General features: G+C 36.6%; 1 protein-coding gene across 1 annotated transcript in view; it reads right to left on the minus strand.

Annotated features, from left to right (window-relative positions):
• PDCD11 (programmed cell death 11) overlaps positions 1 to 18,502 on the minus strand; it is a 37,141-nt gene that overhangs the window by 464 nt on the left and 18,175 nt on the right. The window contains exons 12-35 of the mRNA XM_039361638.1: positions 18,192 to 18,338; positions 16,799 to 17,050; positions 15,821 to 15,964; positions 14,899 to 15,093; positions 14,291 to 14,461; positions 12,966 to 13,185; positions 12,118 to 12,270; positions 11,514 to 11,629; positions 10,375 to 10,889; positions 8,935 to 8,997; positions 8,344 to 8,443; positions 7,929 to 8,018; positions 6,959 to 7,061; positions 6,413 to 6,590; positions 5,277 to 5,333; positions 4,984 to 5,106; positions 4,483 to 4,584; positions 4,027 to 4,183; positions 3,554 to 3,667; positions 3,312 to 3,449; positions 2,143 to 2,393; positions 1,724 to 1,892; positions 784 to 937; positions 227 to 392 (exon numbers count right to left, since the gene is read on the minus strand). Coding sequence (XP_039217572.1) covers positions 227 to 392; positions 784 to 937; positions 1,724 to 1,892; positions 2,143 to 2,393; positions 3,312 to 3,449; positions 3,554 to 3,667; positions 4,027 to 4,183; positions 4,483 to 4,584; positions 4,984 to 5,106; positions 5,277 to 5,333; positions 6,413 to 6,590; positions 6,959 to 7,061; positions 7,929 to 8,018; positions 8,344 to 8,443; positions 8,935 to 8,997; positions 10,375 to 10,889; positions 11,514 to 11,629; positions 12,118 to 12,270; positions 12,966 to 13,185; positions 14,291 to 14,461; positions 14,899 to 15,093; positions 15,821 to 15,964; positions 16,799 to 17,050; positions 18,192 to 18,338 — 3,878 coding nt within the window. The remainder of the gene's footprint in view (positions 1 to 226; positions 393 to 783; positions 938 to 1,723; positions 1,893 to 2,142; positions 2,394 to 3,311; positions 3,450 to 3,553; positions 3,668 to 4,026; positions 4,184 to 4,482; positions 4,585 to 4,983; positions 5,107 to 5,276; positions 5,334 to 6,412; positions 6,591 to 6,958; positions 7,062 to 7,928; positions 8,019 to 8,343; positions 8,444 to 8,934; positions 8,998 to 10,374; positions 10,890 to 11,513; positions 11,630 to 12,117; positions 12,271 to 12,965; positions 13,186 to 14,290; positions 14,462 to 14,898; positions 15,094 to 15,820; positions 15,965 to 16,798; positions 17,051 to 18,191; positions 18,339 to 18,502) is intronic.

Raw genomic sequence — 18,502 nt, forward strand, 5'->3', positions numbered from 1 at the left:
AAAATAACTAAAATTGTTAGCTGATTTTCTCCTATACAAAATATATCCTATATGAGATATTGGAGCAAATCCTTTAAGTTTCTCAATTATAAATCTTATAACATCTCTTTGCCGAAATCAAGCCACCCTGTTTGTTTTAGTTTTAAGCTTTTGTTTCCCAAGCTTGCATTTGCAAAATTGCTGGAAATTAACACTCTTAACCTCCCTGCACATGCTAGTTACTCACCGGACTTCTTTTTGGCTGCCATGTTTTATCATTACATCTATGTACACTGACCAGATGTCTGTACGTTTGTGGTATGTGCTCAGGATGTTTTCAAACAGGGCCTTGCCATGTTCTGCATCACCAAACTGAAACTCTAACTGTGCCAACTTTGAAATCACATCCACATCTGCCCAAAAAAAAAGCAGTTTAAAGGATACGTTCCACCAGTCATTATTACTTCTGCCTAAAATTTGAAGATGTATCTATTATTTAGAAATATATTGTTAGCTACATCCTCATTAAAAGAATTTTCAGAGCAGATTAGCAAACAAGACACAAAAGTCTAATCTGTTGTAAAATGTGCATTGTTCCTTGTAATACTGAATTTGTTTCTGTGTATTGGGGTGAAAGATAAAAGAATATATTTATTAAGCTCATGATGGAGGAAAATGACTGAAAGAGACGAATATATGAATTGTTACAATACAGATATTAATCTGCTCTAGTCTAAAGGAAAATCCAATGAGAAAGAAATAGACATCATTATTTAAGAAAAGAGGAAACCAAATAACTCTTACGCTCTTTGTCTGGCAAGCATTTCAGTGCCCGTGGCATAAGTCTGTGAGCTGCCTCCACCAAACCACGCTTCAGAAGAAAAGTGGTATACTTTACCCAAACAGATCTTTCTTGACGGAAGCGTTTCAGCATTGTGTTGTATACGTCATCAGCTTCCTGAATAGATCAGGAGACAGGTTAAAAAAATCATCCTAAATATGCAAAACATTTTTATTTATATTGCTCCTAAATTACAAAGGACATTTTAGTTCTTTCTTTCACAAATATCAATACCCTAAATTTCTTACCCTATTTTCCAATAGTTATAGAAATGAGTAGGAGCTATTTTTATGCTAGATTTAGATATTTATGTAGGGATGAAGCTAAACAGACATGGTCTGAAAACAGCTGTCTTCTGTTTTTTTAAATCTTAAAAGTTCTATACTATAATAATATTCTTTAATGATTCAACATGTGTTCAGAATGCTAACTGCTATTCTATAATCTGACCAAAAATTCTAAGTTCAGTACTAAAGAGTTGAAGGGGAAATCTTCTCTCATATTTACAAAAATAAAAAAACATACATTAAGCCTGTGTACCTTATTCAATGAAGTGCTTCACTGAGCACAAGCTTAATATTCAACTACGTGTCCTGCTTCCTCATCATTAACTGCCAATTCTGCAATTTTAGAATATAGATTTCATAGGTCCTAGAGTGCATTTTGCATTCAATAATCCAGACAACAGCAATAATTTGACATTGAAAAGAGCCACACAGAGATAAGCCATCTGTTGCTCCAAACAGAGGCAACATCCACAAATCCAAAATGTAAAGGGAAGTTTAGGACAAGCTAGACCAGTATAGGCGCAGTCTTTCTTGAAATCAAACAAATATTCTTCCTGTCACACACAGAGAGATGAGCAAAAGTTCTCTTTATCATGCTGCTGTTAATTGGCATCACCTTATGTTTCTCAGAGGCGCTGTAGATGTCTGCCAACTGCTGAAATACCTTCAGAGGCTCATTGTACTGGACTGCTCTTTCAAAAACTTTCATCAGTCCTTCCTCTGTGCCATACATGTTCTCCAGGTTTAGCAAAGCAACCCACACATTTAGCTTTTCTTGTTCCTCTCTGAAGAAGAAGAGAGAAGACAACATTCAATACAAAGCTCTTGATTTTCCTTTTGATGTTGCTATTCCCCTCAATTTGTTTGTGGCTAGTTTATACTGAATACTCCTGTATTTGGAGAAAGGTAAGAGAGAAAAGTTGCACGTTCCCTTTACTCTGCAAGTATCTTATTTTAAGATCCAACCAAGCAAAATATAGTATGGATATGAACTGTTACGAAGGAAACTGAAGAACAACAAATAACAAAAGTCACCTAAAGGAGATTGTTTTTAGTGCCCTTTCTGCAACAGCTCTAGCTTTTTCTATCTCTGTAGCTTGGAGATGAAAAGCCATGAATTGCAACCAAAGGATGGAGCTGTCGGGATTGCTGACGACCAAGCGGTCAAAGTCATCCGCTGTCTGCGGCTGTCGCTTGGGATCCATCAGGGCAGCTTCCAGCTTGGAGAGTTCCTTCTCTGCCTTTTGCTTCTCCAGCTCCTGTTTCTTTTTTGTTTGTTTTTTGGCCTTAAAGAAAGAAAAGGGAGAAAGGCCTTGATCACTGGAAAATCTGTAGTGCTGTAAGATAACATACTATAAGACAAAGTGGGGTGGATCCAAGAATCAGATACTAATCTTGAGCCTTTGGGGTGCTCAACAGGCTCTATTAGACTAGTGAATAAGAATTTTACTATTTTTGTTACAGAGGAATGATACTCTGTCTCTTTCTAAGTTATTCTTAACACCAATAGTGCCACAAGAGTCCTTTTTTATTATTATGCCTTTTGCATTATTTCATTGTCCACCTTTTTATTAAAAGCTAATATGATGCACATAATGTCTTATTTAGCTACAGACACACCAATGACAGATAAGGAGGTGTGGAGAACAGGGACATAACTTAAACTTTTATTTTATTTTTTATCACTTCCAAACTTAGACTTCTTTCTTCCCCTCACTTTATATTTATTTTTTTTGTTTTTTAAAGTGTTGTGAAAACTGCCACTTTAAAAAAAAATACCCCAGACATAAAAAAATTAGCCTACAAAAGTATTCTTTTTTCAGAGTTACATATCTCATAAAAATGTTATTATGTATATGTGGATGATACTTCTCAAAAGCAAACTTTCTACGTGAAAAAAATCTGTATTTGGAGGCGCAGAAATTCAAGTAGTACACAGGAATTTTTCTTGTGGTTGGTATGCCATAATCACTTAACTTTATAAAGTCTCTCTCTCTCTCTCTCTCTCTCTCTCTCTCTCTCTCTCTCTCTCTCTCTCTCTCTCTCTCTCACACACACACACACACACACACACACACACACACACACACACACTTTCAACTAGATGGGCCCTTTTACTGAAAGGTTAACTGAAGGGCAACTTCATACTAACTGTCATTGCATACAAGTTAATCCCAAGAGCAAACAATACAGAGATACTGTACCATGGATTCAGCATCATTTTCTTCTTCGCTGTCTGAGCTGTGCTCTGTTGGAATCAATGTGGTTCCATCCAGCACATTTAAGCCCTCCTCCCACATAAAGCTGGTTGAAACCTTCAGTCTTGGAACTTCTTTTCCTAGCTGAGAAAAAAGCAGAAATATATACTCACATCAATCATCCCACTCAGTACAAAATATGGCTTTCACCATGTCAAAAGACCTATCCCCTTCCCGTAGCTGTTTACCTTAGACTTCTTCTCATGCTTCTTTTCCTTCTCCTCTTCCTCCCGATAATAAACCTCAACACCACTATCACCGTCCTCAGTGCAATAAGCTCTCTTTTTTGCTGGCATTACCTCCTGTCATTGAAAGAAAAGAAAGTGTTAAACAATAGTTTAAAAAATTAGTATGTATTTTTGCACATACCGTATTTTCCGGCGTATAAGACGACTTTCTAAAGCGCGGAAATCGGCGCCGAAGTCGGGGGTCGTCTTATACGCCGAGTCGTCTTATACGCCAGAAATTACGGTAGTTTCCGGCGGATAAGACAACTTTCTAGGCATGGAAATCAACGCCAAAGTCGGGGGTTGCCTTATATGCCGGGTTGCCTTATATGCCGGAAAATACAGTATATAGCAGAAATAAGCTATATTTTCAACTATATTTGTTTAAAAAAATGTTTCCTAATCAAGGCTAAAATCTCTTCCAGGATCGATACCTGCTCGCTTTCAGAAAGCTTCCTCCTTTGATTTCTTGATTTCTGGGAGAGTGTATCCTTTTCACTACACAGCTTTTCATCACATGGAATAAAGCTTGGCTTCCCTGTGTCTTCAGGAAGGAGAGAGAGCTCCACAAGGTTTTTTTCTCTGTTTATACTGCAGAATGTTTAGAACACAGGAAATGATAGGAGAAAGAACTAGCATAATTATGAAGTCTATAATGTCCTCTTAAATGTACAAACTGCTTTACATTTTTAATCTGTCCAGCTTCGCACCATTTCAGTAAGATAGTATTATGACCAGTTAATAAAATGATTAACATAAAGTAAGACACATTCACAATTCACCAAAACACCGTATCCTGGTCCCTGTGGGCCTCTCTTAATCATACATTTTACTGCATGGAATTTTGCCACCTCAGGGGAACTGTCGTTTTGGGAAAATATCCTACTTACCTGAGAACTTTGGCAGTAAGAAGCTGGTCTATATGTATGTACTTCATACAGAGTGGGGTGACATACTGAAGGGAAATTTGACCCACCACTGAATCCGATAACCTGTCAAGAAAGAAGACTGTAACTTCTTCAAGTGTACTTCAAAAGATAAAATACATATTTTTAAATGGTGCCCATGATATGGCTAAAAAAATACAACAAGCCATGGCTGTAACAAGAATACAGAAGCTGCCTTTGTGTGATAATGCTATCTATAAGAAGGATGTAAGTTCTATATTTTTCTAGTGCTTCTCTAGTTGCCATATGGGGTAGAAAGGAATAGTGTTTTTTTCAAGCACAAATAATTATTCTCCAAAAAGAGATGTTAAAAAACTGCCTGATTTAATGAATATATCTGCATACTAATTAAATCTGATAAGTTTCAAACAGACAAACACAAGGAGGCATAAACAGAAGTGAAATAATATCTCTAGTTACTTTTATGATTGTGAATAAACTCACCCCAAAGAGATGCCTGATGCTGTAATGGATTTGACATAACCTCTGATGAGTTGACCATTCTGAATATTATCAAGGGAAACAATTTCAGGATCTTCAACTTTATGATGGCCTTTAGGATTTATCCTAAAGTAAACAGGAAAATGAGTTAAGTGCCTCCTTCCTGCACAGGCAAAATAAATTAGAACGTCAAATCCCATACTATTTTCAAAATGCACATTTGTAATAAAATGGAATTGCATTGGGATTAAGTGCAGGTTTTTCTTCTGATTGTAGATGAGGCAGTATTTCCTTACCTGGATGGCCGAAAGGATACTTTTACTGCATGGTCTTCAACAGAAAGAATATAACATCTATATAGAAGAAAAAATAAAAAGTAACCTTGTATGCAATTTCAGATGTGATTATGTCCAATAAAAGAAACAGCTGATTACATTATACGTGCCTTAGATGTATCATGTTGGAGCATTACAAAACACTGTACTTAATATTAGCATTGGGAGGTACTTGGAAAAGGTGGTCCAGAATAAAGTGGCAAAGTTATCAAGTGTGATCTAAAGGAAGATGTAACTCCTTTACTAAAACACATGCACTAGTTTTGATTTGTTTCTTTTCAGGCAATTCAGAAGGGTTTAGACTTGGGGTGGTTGAAATATCACATTTTCAAATTCAAGCTTAATTGCTTATTGCAATAACCATCAAAGAACCTCTCTTACATTTTCTTAGTATCTCTAGAAATCCAGCGGAATTTTCTTAAGAAGGTAACAAAGTTTTGGAAATTGCTTTCAGGAGAGGTTTTTCTTCTTCCTCTTTTAGCGAACTTTTCAAAATTAGTTTTAAAAAATTATATTTTTAAAATCACAGATGAAATTGATGTTACAATTTTTACTGTTGCTCTAACCATTTGTAAATGGATGCTTTCACCCTTCCCTTTTATAGTTAGCAACCTTGAAGTTGGTTTTTAGGGGAGCGCAGAATGTAAATCTTTAAAAGAAAAACATTATTTTATAAAAATTATTCCTGAGCAAGGATCCATCCTGAAATATTGGCAGTCAAAATAAAAGATTTGTTTTCAAAACAGCTTAAGAAAATCAATGATCTGAAAATGGGAATTCAAAATGTAACAACATGGCATCTTTTATATACTCTGGAAGTATAATTCCCAGGCTTCTAAAGGCATTACTGGTTGGGAATTATACTCATAACAGATTGAAAGGCATCACGTTGGAGAAGACTGTTCTAAGCAATCAGGCCACACAACATCTCAAGATATCCTGGTTAATTTTAAGATGTTTGGCATTGATATTACATTGACATATTTCACAAGTCAAACTGAAATATAAAATTTTCCATCTAAAAGTAAGGAATAATCAAGATCATTGTTAAAGATAATTACCTTCAGTTATTTAAAGCTTTTGCAGAGGTCTCTTACCTGACAATTTTTCCAACACTGAAGTCTTCAAGTGGCTGCTCTGTGTATGAATCATTTAGATGGAAAAGACTGATTTTACCAATCCTTCCAAATGGAAGGATAACATGCAAACCAACATGTGGAATAATTCGTTTCACAGTGCAAAGTGCAATTGTTCCTTTCTCCAATGAATGAATGCCTGAGGAAATCCAAAACAGACACTATAGATAACTGTTATAGAGTACATTTTCTTACACCTTTAAGATATTCGAGATTGTGGATTGCTAGTCTTATTTTTCAAGCATGCAACCTCTAAGTACAAAAGGTTTCATCCAATCCCAATTAAGAGTGCTAGAAGTTCTACTATAGTGTGCCAAAGACTGCATCAAACTACCAGTAGCAGAAACAAAATATACAATATAATCCTATAATCTCTGCAGCACTTACTCCCAGTAAATGGAGTAAGCAACTTTTTCCTAGCTCCAGGCACCACACCCAATATTTGTAACTTGGCACGGAAATACCTATTTATCTGATTTTAATGCATCGATCACTATTTAAGTATACCTGTTAGCGACAGAGAGAGTTTGGTTCCAGAAATATCACAATCTGCCACTGTTGCAGTCAAAGCCTGTCCTTTTTTGAAGCTTTTCCTAGCATGTTTTATATCCTATAGAAAGAAATATAAACCTATCAAAAGATGTTCACAATATTTGCAAGAAATGCCCAGTTTGGTTAATCCCTGAAAAATATTTTGTGCTACTATAAGAACTTTTCATGAGACACAGTTCTGGAGAGTTAAGGCTAAGCACAGGTTTCAAACTATGGCAAATGATCAATAAGAAATCTTGAAGTTTTCATATGAATAATCAAAGAAAAGCTTCATGTGTCTATTTTTGGTCCTTAACTCTCAAAGAATGCAACAAGCCTTTTACAGGAAGATTATGGGCCATGTAAGAATGCTGTGATGCAACACACAGGAGTCACAGAACAAAAACATAAAATGTAATTGAGTCAGTGGAGAGGGCTAGTGTCTTACAAAAATACAAAAAGTGGCAAACTGATAGTCAACACATAGATTAACTCCAAAGAGTCATCCATAGGGCTAAATTAACTCATGTTGATTGCTTTTTGCCCTGTTAAAGGGAAAGGGACTAGTAAATATAAATTATTTCATATACTTCCTTGGCATAAGAGTCACAGTATTAAAGACTTGTTGAAGAAGGTTGGTGGGGGAACTCTATTCCAGTAATGGTGATGTCTGTGTACTAGCAAAACCACCATTTGTGTTATGCCTTTTGTGGGGATTTTATGGGATCTGATTAGATTTTATCAGATTAACAGTTGTCCCCTAGAATGTTTAATAACACAGAAACAGGAAACAGAATTATAATCCGGACATAGTATACCAAGATACAGGTTGATGTGAAATATTTTAAAGTTAGTGCCTTTCACCAAATGATAAATTTCACATTACTAGTAGTAGCTTCCTAAGATATGCTTAAGGATATTGTACCTCTTATCCCCTAGCGATTACCTTGGGATTTGAAAAAAGCAGCAGCTGTGGAACTCTCCCTCTGATGGTAGAAGTGACCTCCACCTCCAGCCGTTTCTTTAATATATTGTACTGAGAAAATATACAACACACACTTCAACATTTCATTGGAAAAAGACAGATAATTCATCAATGGAACCTCTAACAACAGGTTCTAAAATTCTTTCAGGGATTTCAGTATTGCCTGCACCTAATCTCACACACATATGCACATAAAACAAAGTAAAAAACAAAACTTTTAACTCTAACTCTTCAAAGTAATAATTTTGGAGGAAAAAATGCAAATGATTTTTTTTAAAAAAAATAATAATTAGACATTTCTCATTGTATTTTATCCAAAGTTAAAAGATAAGAAAAAAATCCCAGTGTATACAGGTTGAGAAATTCTAGATTTCACCTTCGTAACATAGCATGTCACTGTCTGCCCAGATTTCGGTGTTTCTTCTGGGCTGTCATTTTCAGCAGTCAAGGCTGCTTTACTTTCCTCTTTCAGTGCACTGTTCATAAGAGAAAGTAAAATAGGTTATGCCCAGGCATTCTATTTTGGCATTCCTAATTTCTCCCTTCTCTGCAAAGTATCTTCTATTTCATACTTAGGAACAAGCAGCTGCAAGGCCACATGCATATTCAGATCCCAAGACATCTATTACAAACTTATTTAACTCTCATCTAGCATTTTGGATTATTTAGAAATATTTGTTCAGATTAGAATAGCACAACTGTAACTTATGAATAACGGCTGGAAAGGAAAGTTTAGAGAGTAGATTACATTTTAAACATGTTCTAAGGCAGTGTTTCTCAACCTTGACAATTTTAAGGCATGTGGACTTCAACTCCCAGAATTCCACAGCCAGCATTGCTGGTTGTGGAATTCTGGGAGTTGAAGTCCACATGCCTTAAAATTGTCAAGGTTGAGAAACACTGTTCTAAGGCTTCATCTTAATGCCTAAGCTCTGTACTGAAATCAAGCTCTGTACTCTGCACTTACCTTGGTCGGATACTGAGCTCTAGGAATGTATGGGTGAAATGGGTGTGGGTGATAGGCAGATATCTGTAAATTAAGAGATATTACCACATGAATACCATTTGGAATCATGAAAAATAGAAACAGCGAATGCATTCACCTAACACACTAACCATTACACAAGCCAATAGCTTCTCATCTGTTAATGTTAGGCTAGATTAATCATTTTCATTTCAAGTAAAAGGGAAAAATACATCAGAAAATGCAAGTAATTCCTACAGTTGTACCTATGTGAAACACTGAATTTTCTCCAGAAGGAAAAATGTTCTTCAATTATATAAAACTTGTTCTCAGGAATCCAAACATTTGCAAGTCCAGTATCTGTCAAATGCAGTGGCAGTTATTCTCCAGGTTGCAGAAAAATGCACATGAATTGTAAGACTATGCGTGAGTGTACGTTTGTGTGTGCCTTCAAGTCAGTGCTAACTCCTGGCAACAACCTGGACAAATCCCTGCAGGTTTTTTTGGCAAGATTTTGGAAGTCGTTTGCCACTGCCTCCTTCCTTGGGTTGAGAGAGTGGGATTGATGCAAAATCACCCAGCTGGTTTTGTGTCTAAGGTGGAACTAGAACTCATGTTCTCCTGATTTCTAGCCTGGTACCTTAACTAGTCCACCAAACTGTCTCATAAGACCTGGATCTCAATAAATACATTACAATACAAACATTTCAGATTTCTCTCTTTTGTAAATCTCAACCTTTTTAATTTAGTTGATACATTTGAAACAATAAAACATATAGAAAAGTGCATTTAAATTTAAAAAGCCCACTGAAGCTTTACAACTGTTCATGGCAACCTATTGTGATTACATGGACAGAATTTAAATCCTTATCTCTGGTTGCTCTTAAAAAGACACCCTGACTCTGAGCTTATATTATAAACAGCCACAAGGAGTTTTCTCCATACAAAAGGGACAAAGCAACATTAATATGTGTAAGAACTAACTCCTACACAGATATAAAGCGGGAAAAATCACTGTATTTAACTTCTTTCACCAGGGGAGAATTCCAGGTTGCCTTCTTATCCCTTCCGGACTGAAATAAGTGGGTACTTAAATGGGAATATAGATCACAGTGCTTAAAACACTAGCCAAGAATGAGAAGGCTTGGATCTAATTTCAATCTTATAATAGTTGACTGGGTGATTTTGGAATTTCTACAGCCAAAGCCATGTCACATGGTTCTAGGAAAAATTAGGAGATGGACAGGTATTTATTCCTGAAGGAAAAAGGGAGAGGTAAGTAATCTAATCAGTAAATTTAACAAGAATTTTTTCTGGAACTAGGAGTAAAAATTAAAAACAAAATAGCAAATGCATGATAAATGCTGTGCTTGCTAGCCTATTGAGCAACAATGAAAATAATTATTAGCCACAATAAAAGAAATATATAAAATGTTGTCTCACTTGTGACTTTTAATGCCTCTGCCTCCAATCACCCGAGCAGTAATCTTCTGTCCAACTTTTAGTAATGATGTTGGAAACGTGCCTACAATCACATTATCCAGAATCTGGGATGCATGAATGGAGCCAGTCAACCTATCATTAAATGCCACTAAGACATGAGTGGGTTTGACAGACTTAACAATTCCATTGACTATGTCTCCTGAGCTTGGCAACTGTTTTGTTACAAGTGAGGTATTCTCTAGTGTCTCTGATTCACGACATGATCTGATTACATTCTTCTTCTTCCCTGAATCATGTACAGCAAATAACATCCCATGATCACCAATCTGTGTGCTTTTCAGAACCACTTTGACTGACTGTCCCATCTTCAGTTTTTCAGAATCAAATCGGAATGTGTCATTCAAGTGGGAAGCCACTGGGATTGCAATCAGCCGACCTGTTCCTAACAAGGAAACAACTGCATACTCTGTGGCCACGTGTTGTACAACAGCCTCATATTGAGAATTCAGGATTAACTGGAATATATAGAAGTTACAGTCAGAAAACCAAAGAATAGTCTGTTACGCATGTAATATATTTGCTTTGCCCTATTTGAAACTTATGTTTTATCCTTCTTTGAAAAAGCTTCAAGAATTTCACAACTTTTTAGTCATATCCGAGAATTTATTACGACTTTCTAAGACATACCATTTGTACCATTTTAGGCTACAAAACTATGAAAGAAAAAATCCTCAAAACATTAAAAATTATTAAGACTAGCAATAGGTTTTGATGAAGGGAAACCCTTAGGATATTTACAGGTATGCATCTATGCTGGATTTATTCTCACGTGTGCCTATTATTCCCCAAAGGTTAAATAGTAACCTTAAATAATATGTGAAATACCATAGACTTAAATCAACCACCACTTTTAAGTCCCTCTAGTGACTAGTCTAAGACATAGGAAAGAACCATTTTTTTCCTTCTTCTTAATATCTTTTAATATCTTTTATAAAGGTATTATTATATCTTAGGGAGGCATTCCGTTATAAAGATTTGTCTATTTCTGTAACTGTTAGAGTAATGTTTTTTCTGTGGTCTCATCATTACTCCTATAAGCATGTATCTATCTAGTATAAAAAGGAATAAGGATATCATACCTTCTTGGATTTGAGAGACAGCAGTTCCTCTTGAAGAGATACATAGATCTTTGATGTTAGAAGATCAACACAGATAATTACAGCTTTTACTTTTTGACCGTCAAGAATACTTCTGCCTTAAAAAGACAATACTTAGATGAAGATGACTGTTCCATGTTCAGTTAAAGAAAGCAACAATTAATGGTGCCCTATAAGAGGAACTTTTGTTAAATTACATCCTTACTATATAAAGAGCAAGCTCAATTCCCAGTGACTTCAGAAACATAAGTAGTTTATTTGGTAACAATAGTGATCCGCTATTACTTTTTTCTAAGATGTTTTTTCTATTTCTCTCTCTATGCACTAGGCTTTTCTGATGGACTCAGTGTGTTAAATAGGTCCATTAGCTTTTTGACTTCAGCCAAAGCTGGAAAACTGCTACCATCTAATTGGGCTATAATTTTACTAGCACAGTAGAGGGAACATTCACTTGATCCCTTGTGTCTTTATTATCTCATTCCTTCTGCTCTGAAAAGATGTAACTCTACAGTAATCAGCAATTCATTTCTAGGTAACAAAAGATAGAGGGGATCAAGCAAGAGTTGGAGGGGGATAAATACTGTACCTCCAAGTTGGCTGTGATTGGCTATTACAGTCAAATCAGAAACATGTGGACCACTGAAAACGGCTGAACCATCAGCCTTAACTTCAGTAACAACCAGTTCTAGCCTCTGCCCCACTTTTAATTTGGAGAGTTTCTTAGCCACATTGGAATCATCTGCCAATAAGAAGAAAATGAATTAAATTTTATTTGCAAATTGATTTTTCATTCTGAAAGTGTATAAAGTTAATGTACATTTTATCTTCACCTTTCGACAAAGGTTTCAATGTCATAGTAATTAAGTTCTTCTAATAAATTTCGTTAAGTTAGTTCTCCTAGAATAAGACAAAAAAATAGCAATCTGTGGCCTCCAACTCCCTTTCAACTCCCTACAGTACTCAGCAGGGCAAAGAGCTGAAAGGACGAAGCATGCCAGAAAAAATGGAATTCTTAATATCCGGCAATGAGGGATGATGTAAGCTGAAGGCAGCGCCATCTAGTGGGCCACAAATAGCTTAATATTGAGAGATCCGTTTAAGCACTGACCCTTGAAAATTGCCTTCTTGTGTTTAACTTATGGGAATAAGTGAGAAAGAAAGAAAGAGAGAAAGAAAGAAAGAGAGAGAGAGAGAGAGAGAGAGAGAGAGAGAGAGAGAGAGAGAGAGAGAGAGAGAGAGAGAGAGAGAGGAGAGAGAGAAATTCAAAATTCATCAGGCAACACATTTTGTCTGAAATAGAATCCTATGACTCTCAACTTGTATTATTTTTTAAAAATATAAATGTCTGCATAGCTTCACAATGCAGCCACTGTAATAGCAAATGCAGACATAAGACTTTCACACGCCATCCTTTGTGTTCCCAAACACTTTTACCTCTATTGCTCATGAAGCTCATAATCTCCTGCAGTTCATTAAAGTACTGTTGCAGTAGGGCAAAGCTCTCAGAAACAGACCCCTCAACAGAGCACTCTGATATCTTCAGGGACAGCAAGATGCGCTGCTTCTCCTCATCAACACTGGTCACCCTGGCAAGTACAGTTTGACCTACCACAAAATGGTCTTTGGTGTCTGTCACAAACTTGTCACTCATTGCCTGCAGTGATAAGGAGACAGGATAGAATTATATCAGCATCAACCCCAAGACCTCCAAGAGGAGAGCAATACACCCCAAATGGCTGATTAGGGCAAATTCTACTAGTTACTGCAGTATTTATTCTTCTACTATCGTGTTTCCCCAAAAATAAGACCGGGTATTTTTTATTTATTTTTTTGCCTCCAAAGGAGGCACCAGATCTTATTTTCAGAGGGTGTCTTTTTTACTCACCTCTTGCACTGACAGTCCTGCCCAGACGGTCCACCTCTTCTGCAGCCGAAGGAGCAGCTTCATTCCGGCCTGCATTTCTCAGTCAGGTCTTTCTGAAGGCCTCTGCAGCTGAGTACCGAGTTATGGATTCAATCCATAGCTTAGTTCTCGGCTGTAGTGGCCTTTCCAGAAATGTAGGCCTGGCTGCAGAAGACACCTCAGAAGAAGTGGGCCGGCAAGGACTGGCTGCAAGATAAGTGGGTGAAGGGTACATGGGGCAAATCCATCGCCCAAGCTTGATTTTTAAGTCTGTGCCTCACCCCAAAACTAGGGCTTATTTTGGGGGTGGGGCTTACATTAGACCAAGCTAGGGCTTATTTTTGGGGTAGGCCTTACTTTCAAGGAAACAGGGTATCTGCTGCCTTTGACTTATTTCTATTCCTCAGTATGAACCAGCAAACAGAATGCTTGTTCTTGCTTTACATTTAATAAATAATCTAAGTTGCATAATTCTATTCAATTTTATTCACTTTGAAATTCTGCCTTTTTTGTTGTTCCTGAATGCAAACCTTGTCTGCAGAATTTCCAAGTTCTGTCCCTACTCACAATTTTATTATCAAGCCCATTCCAAATGAAAGTTTTAATTCTTGAAGGTGAATTGACAGTAGAACCAATAACCCAAACAAATGGTGGGCTTCCCTTTAATAAATGTGTCTCTGCATTAATGGGGAGGGAGTCGGATTTGATGGCCGAAAGTCCCTTTCCATTTCTATGATTTTATAAAGAAGAATATGACATAAGACATTTTAACTTAAAAATTTGTATTAACAAATACCTCTCAACCAATGCATCTGAATAAAGCAATGTTAATAATGAACACTGAAACAGGTCTTACCGATTTGGGGGCCAGCCCAGTCAAACCATAAGGAAACTCCACAAATACACCATAAGACATGATGTTTCTCACAAAGCCAGTAAGCAGTAATCCAGGCTGGATATCAACAATACTCTTCGCTAAATGTTCATCCTCCATAGAGGAAATCAATGCTGGCTTTCTACTCAAGATCTACATAATGAATTAGGGAAATTTTTTTTTAAAAAAAACAGGCCTGGGAAGTTTTGTACTAGATAATAGAAATCAAACACTCCACCCAAGACTACTAATGTATTAGAAGCTGAAAAAGTGCAATAGCGGAGAACATCTCATCTGCACTGATCAGTGTTTTTTAACAAGTGTCTTGACGGAGCCAGAATTTCCAGTTAGTGCGGCCCATCTAAAGGATAAAAGAGGCTGGGGAGATATGGAATAAATCATGATGCAGACAGCCAACTGAATACAAGTCAGATGCCATGGGAGGAAAAACCAATGAATTCTCTCCACCCAGCCAGCAATTTGGCTGGGAATCACAAGGCTTTGGAGAGAACCACTTTAAGTACATGCTGTTGCACAATGTAAGGTGGCAAATGGATTAAATCAAGTCTTGGCAAGAATTAAAAGGATACAATGTGACCTCCTTTGTTATGGAGGCATATAACCTTTTGGAGAACATCACCTTCCTTGAGCCAATGCCACCACAACTTGCTATTGGACACGTGATCAGAAAGTTGTGCCGTGGGAAGGTAGGCCAAAACATTGTTGGGTAGGATTGCAGCTTGTAGGCCATCTTCTTTCTTGTTCAGAATTTTTACATCTACAATCTAAATAGCACAATCAAAAACAGAGGTTTTAAGACTTTCACTTTACAATACAGTATTTCCAAACAGCTTTATCTATCTATTTAAAAATAAATGTCTAGGAGCAGTAAGAATCTTTACTGAATCTCATATGGAGCACTTTATAATGTTACTTCATCAAACAGCTCAACGCTAGCTCATTGCTGTATCTTTAGTCCTTTATGGAAGCAAAGGGTCAGTCTAGAATAGGGGTCCTCAACCAAAGCTGGCTGAGGAATTCTGGGAGTTGAAGTCCACAAGTCTTAAAGTTGCCAAGGTTGAGGACCCCTGATCTAGAATTTCCTGTATACAAGTTTCTTTGTTGGAAATTAAGAAATGAAAACAAGGGAAGTGAAAATGGTTAAGATTAATACCAGAACTGGTTGTGTTAATCAAAAGCCCATCCTCTCAACTGCTCCCTTACAGGAGAAAAATATTTTAATCTTGTTCTTAAAGGAGAGAGATATGTGGGGGAAGGGATCAAAATTGTTTTTTGAGAATTCATTGTCACTATTCAAAAATCAATCTCCCTCACCTTTTTATCTTTTGCTCTAGAAAATTAAGAATTTTGACAGGGTTGCTGAAATTGGAACCTTTCCTCCCATACATATCAGGGAGTGAAAAAATATCTTTGATTATCCCTGACAGCTTTAATGTTTGCCTCTGACATTCTTCTCAAGTAATGGAAAATAAATATTTTAGAATAAATTACCTGTCCAGTTTCATATGCCATTTCATGGTTCTTTGAAGTTTCTGTTCTTCCAGTGTTCTTTGAAATAGCATCCTCTGCCAATCTGAATGAAAGCAACAATCTTTCCTGCTCAGGCTCACATTTTAATACAGTCACTTTGACTACCTGTGGTTTTTTTAAAAAAGGAAAAACATAATTATGATTAAATACATCCAGGTCTGCACACTGAGGATTAATTTGCCAATCATATTAAACTGGTTTAGCAGCAAGCATGTACACACAGCAGCCATACTGTCTATAAACTGATCCACTATGTTTAACATGGGGTATGAACAAGGACCCTTAGCTTTATCCATTTGGAACAGAGAATGAAGACTAAACAAACTACAAATTAAAACATACTGCTTCATTCTCTGACTTCTTTCAGAGAAATGTCGTAACGTAAGATATCATTTTCTAGTTTCTTCTAAGCAAAAGAAGTCAGATTCCTGTTTTAATACCATATGCTTAGCTTGGCTATCCAAACCATGGTTATGGGCTAATTGTGCAACTAATTGTGGACAGAGCCAGCAGGTACCAATGGATCCAGCATCAACATACTACCACATGTATAGTTACTATTAGATTCAGACTAAAACTTTATATATATTAAATGCACAATTGCCATGTATTCCATAATGACAGCATTACATAATTGCTCCTAGGTCTCCTTTATATCCTATCTCTATTGTATTAGCAATTTCTTTATTGAGAAATTCCATAACTGTTCCTTGGACTTGTGCAGTTGTATAGATTTTATTTACTCTTTAACTGTTTTTGTCACACAGTGATAGCTTAAAGTGTTATTTTTTTTAAAAAAGTTAAAATATTCTACGCTGCTGTCTAGATTTTAAAATATTATTGCACAAATGCCAAATCTGTTATACAAACATATGCATTTCAGGTAGCTGTTTTAAGTGCAATACTCAAGGATACTTTTTACTTCTATTAAACGCTTACCTGGCCTTCATAGAAGGCTTCTTGGGGAACAGTTAAGGGGAGCAAACCAAGTTCATCAGTAGGTACTAAGCCCCTCATATCATTATAGAATTTCACAATGCAGCCAAATTCCTTAACACACGCAATAAAACCATGAGTGATCAGGCCTGGCTTGGCATCTTCAAAACTGGCAAGGACAGGGAGCTTGGAATTAACAAGGGTTCTCTTGAGAGTCAGAATAAGCTTCTTTGTTTCAGGATTGGAGGCAAGTACCTGGAAAAGCAAGAGATTGGAATCATATTTGTTAACAAAAGTAGTTTCAAGACTAATTTATGTAACTAGTTAAATGGAGATAAATGCAGTTGATATAATTCCTAAATTCAGAAAGATTAGTGTCATTACAGCTGGAAGAAAATTGGTATGTATTTCTTTACATTATAAATATAATAATGAACCAACTCTGAATGCAAATAATTTAAAGTAAAAGTAACCATTATCCTCCAGAGCAACTTTTCCCCAGCTGGTACCTTTGAGATACAATGGAATAATTTTACACTTGCTTACACAGGAATGACTGTCAGAAAAGTCAATAGATTTTAACCGTGCAGGTACTCCTTGAGTTACGATGGACCAGGATTTCCACCACTACATGAGCAATCGTAAAGTCTGACTCACGTAACTGCATCACTTAGAGATGACAATCCCAGAAGTCCTGGTTGGGGTCATAACTCAAAGATGTGTGGGCTGTTAAGTGTGAGTTCCAGATAAAGAGTGCAGGGCTGTGACAGGGAGATGGAGGAGGCCTATAAGAAGGCCGACTATTCAACTGACTTTGCTTGTAGGAAGTTCACAAATGGCAAGTATGTGATCCCGGTTCCCTGTAACATTCTAATCATGAGCTGGACACCAACTCCCCAGATCACAATCATGTGACCACAGAGAGGCTGTGAAGGTCAGAATTTTGATTGTCCATTTTTTTCAATATGCCATAATTTTGAACAGTCACTGAATGAATGGCTGTAAGCCAAAGGCTACCTGTATTAAGAAGACTTACACAAGATTATGACAGAGGTGGTGTGCTAATATCTAACTGGTGAGAAAACGGTGTCAGGATTTATTTTTAGTGAAGTTTATATATATTTCTAGACATGAATAGAGGACAAAATACATGGCTTACTTTAATTTAGCCCCAGAGATCACTGATTAGGTTAGGCTAAAAGTTATCAATTTGCTTAAAGGTACCTAGCAAGCAGCAAGGCTGAAAAATTTTGCATATCCAGTTGAAAGTTTACCCACATTGTCACAACAGCTTTAATGATAAAAGTTATATAGAAACATCAATAACCGTTAAGAAAATTAAATTAAAAATATTTAAAATAAAGTTTAAATTTAGTTCCTTACAGAAAAATCTTACCCGACACTTAACAGTAGTCCCCGTGCTATACTTCTTCTCTGGCTGTTTCAATTTCACATCTGCAAGATGTAAACTGGGGACAAAGCCTTTGATACTCTCAGTGACCTTCACCTGCATGCCCAACGGTTTCAGAGTCAACACTTTTCCCTAAGAGTCAAAAATAGATAGCAGGTAACTGAAAATCAAAATCAAAGGCATAAACAAATTATTCAACATTTCTTTTTCTTAAGCACATCAGCAATTCATAACTCACCTAGTGGATATCATAGTGATATTTATATGCCTCCCCTAATAGATCTATGCAATAAATG

Source organism: Crotalus tigris, unplaced genomic scaffold, assembly GCF_016545835.1.
Source record: "Crotalus tigris isolate CLP2741 ecotype Arizona unplaced genomic scaffold, ASM1654583v1 scf7180000019328.220996217465:2438092, whole genome shotgun sequence".
NCBI lineage: Eukaryota > Metazoa > Chordata > Lepidosauria > Squamata > Viperidae > Crotalus > Crotalus tigris.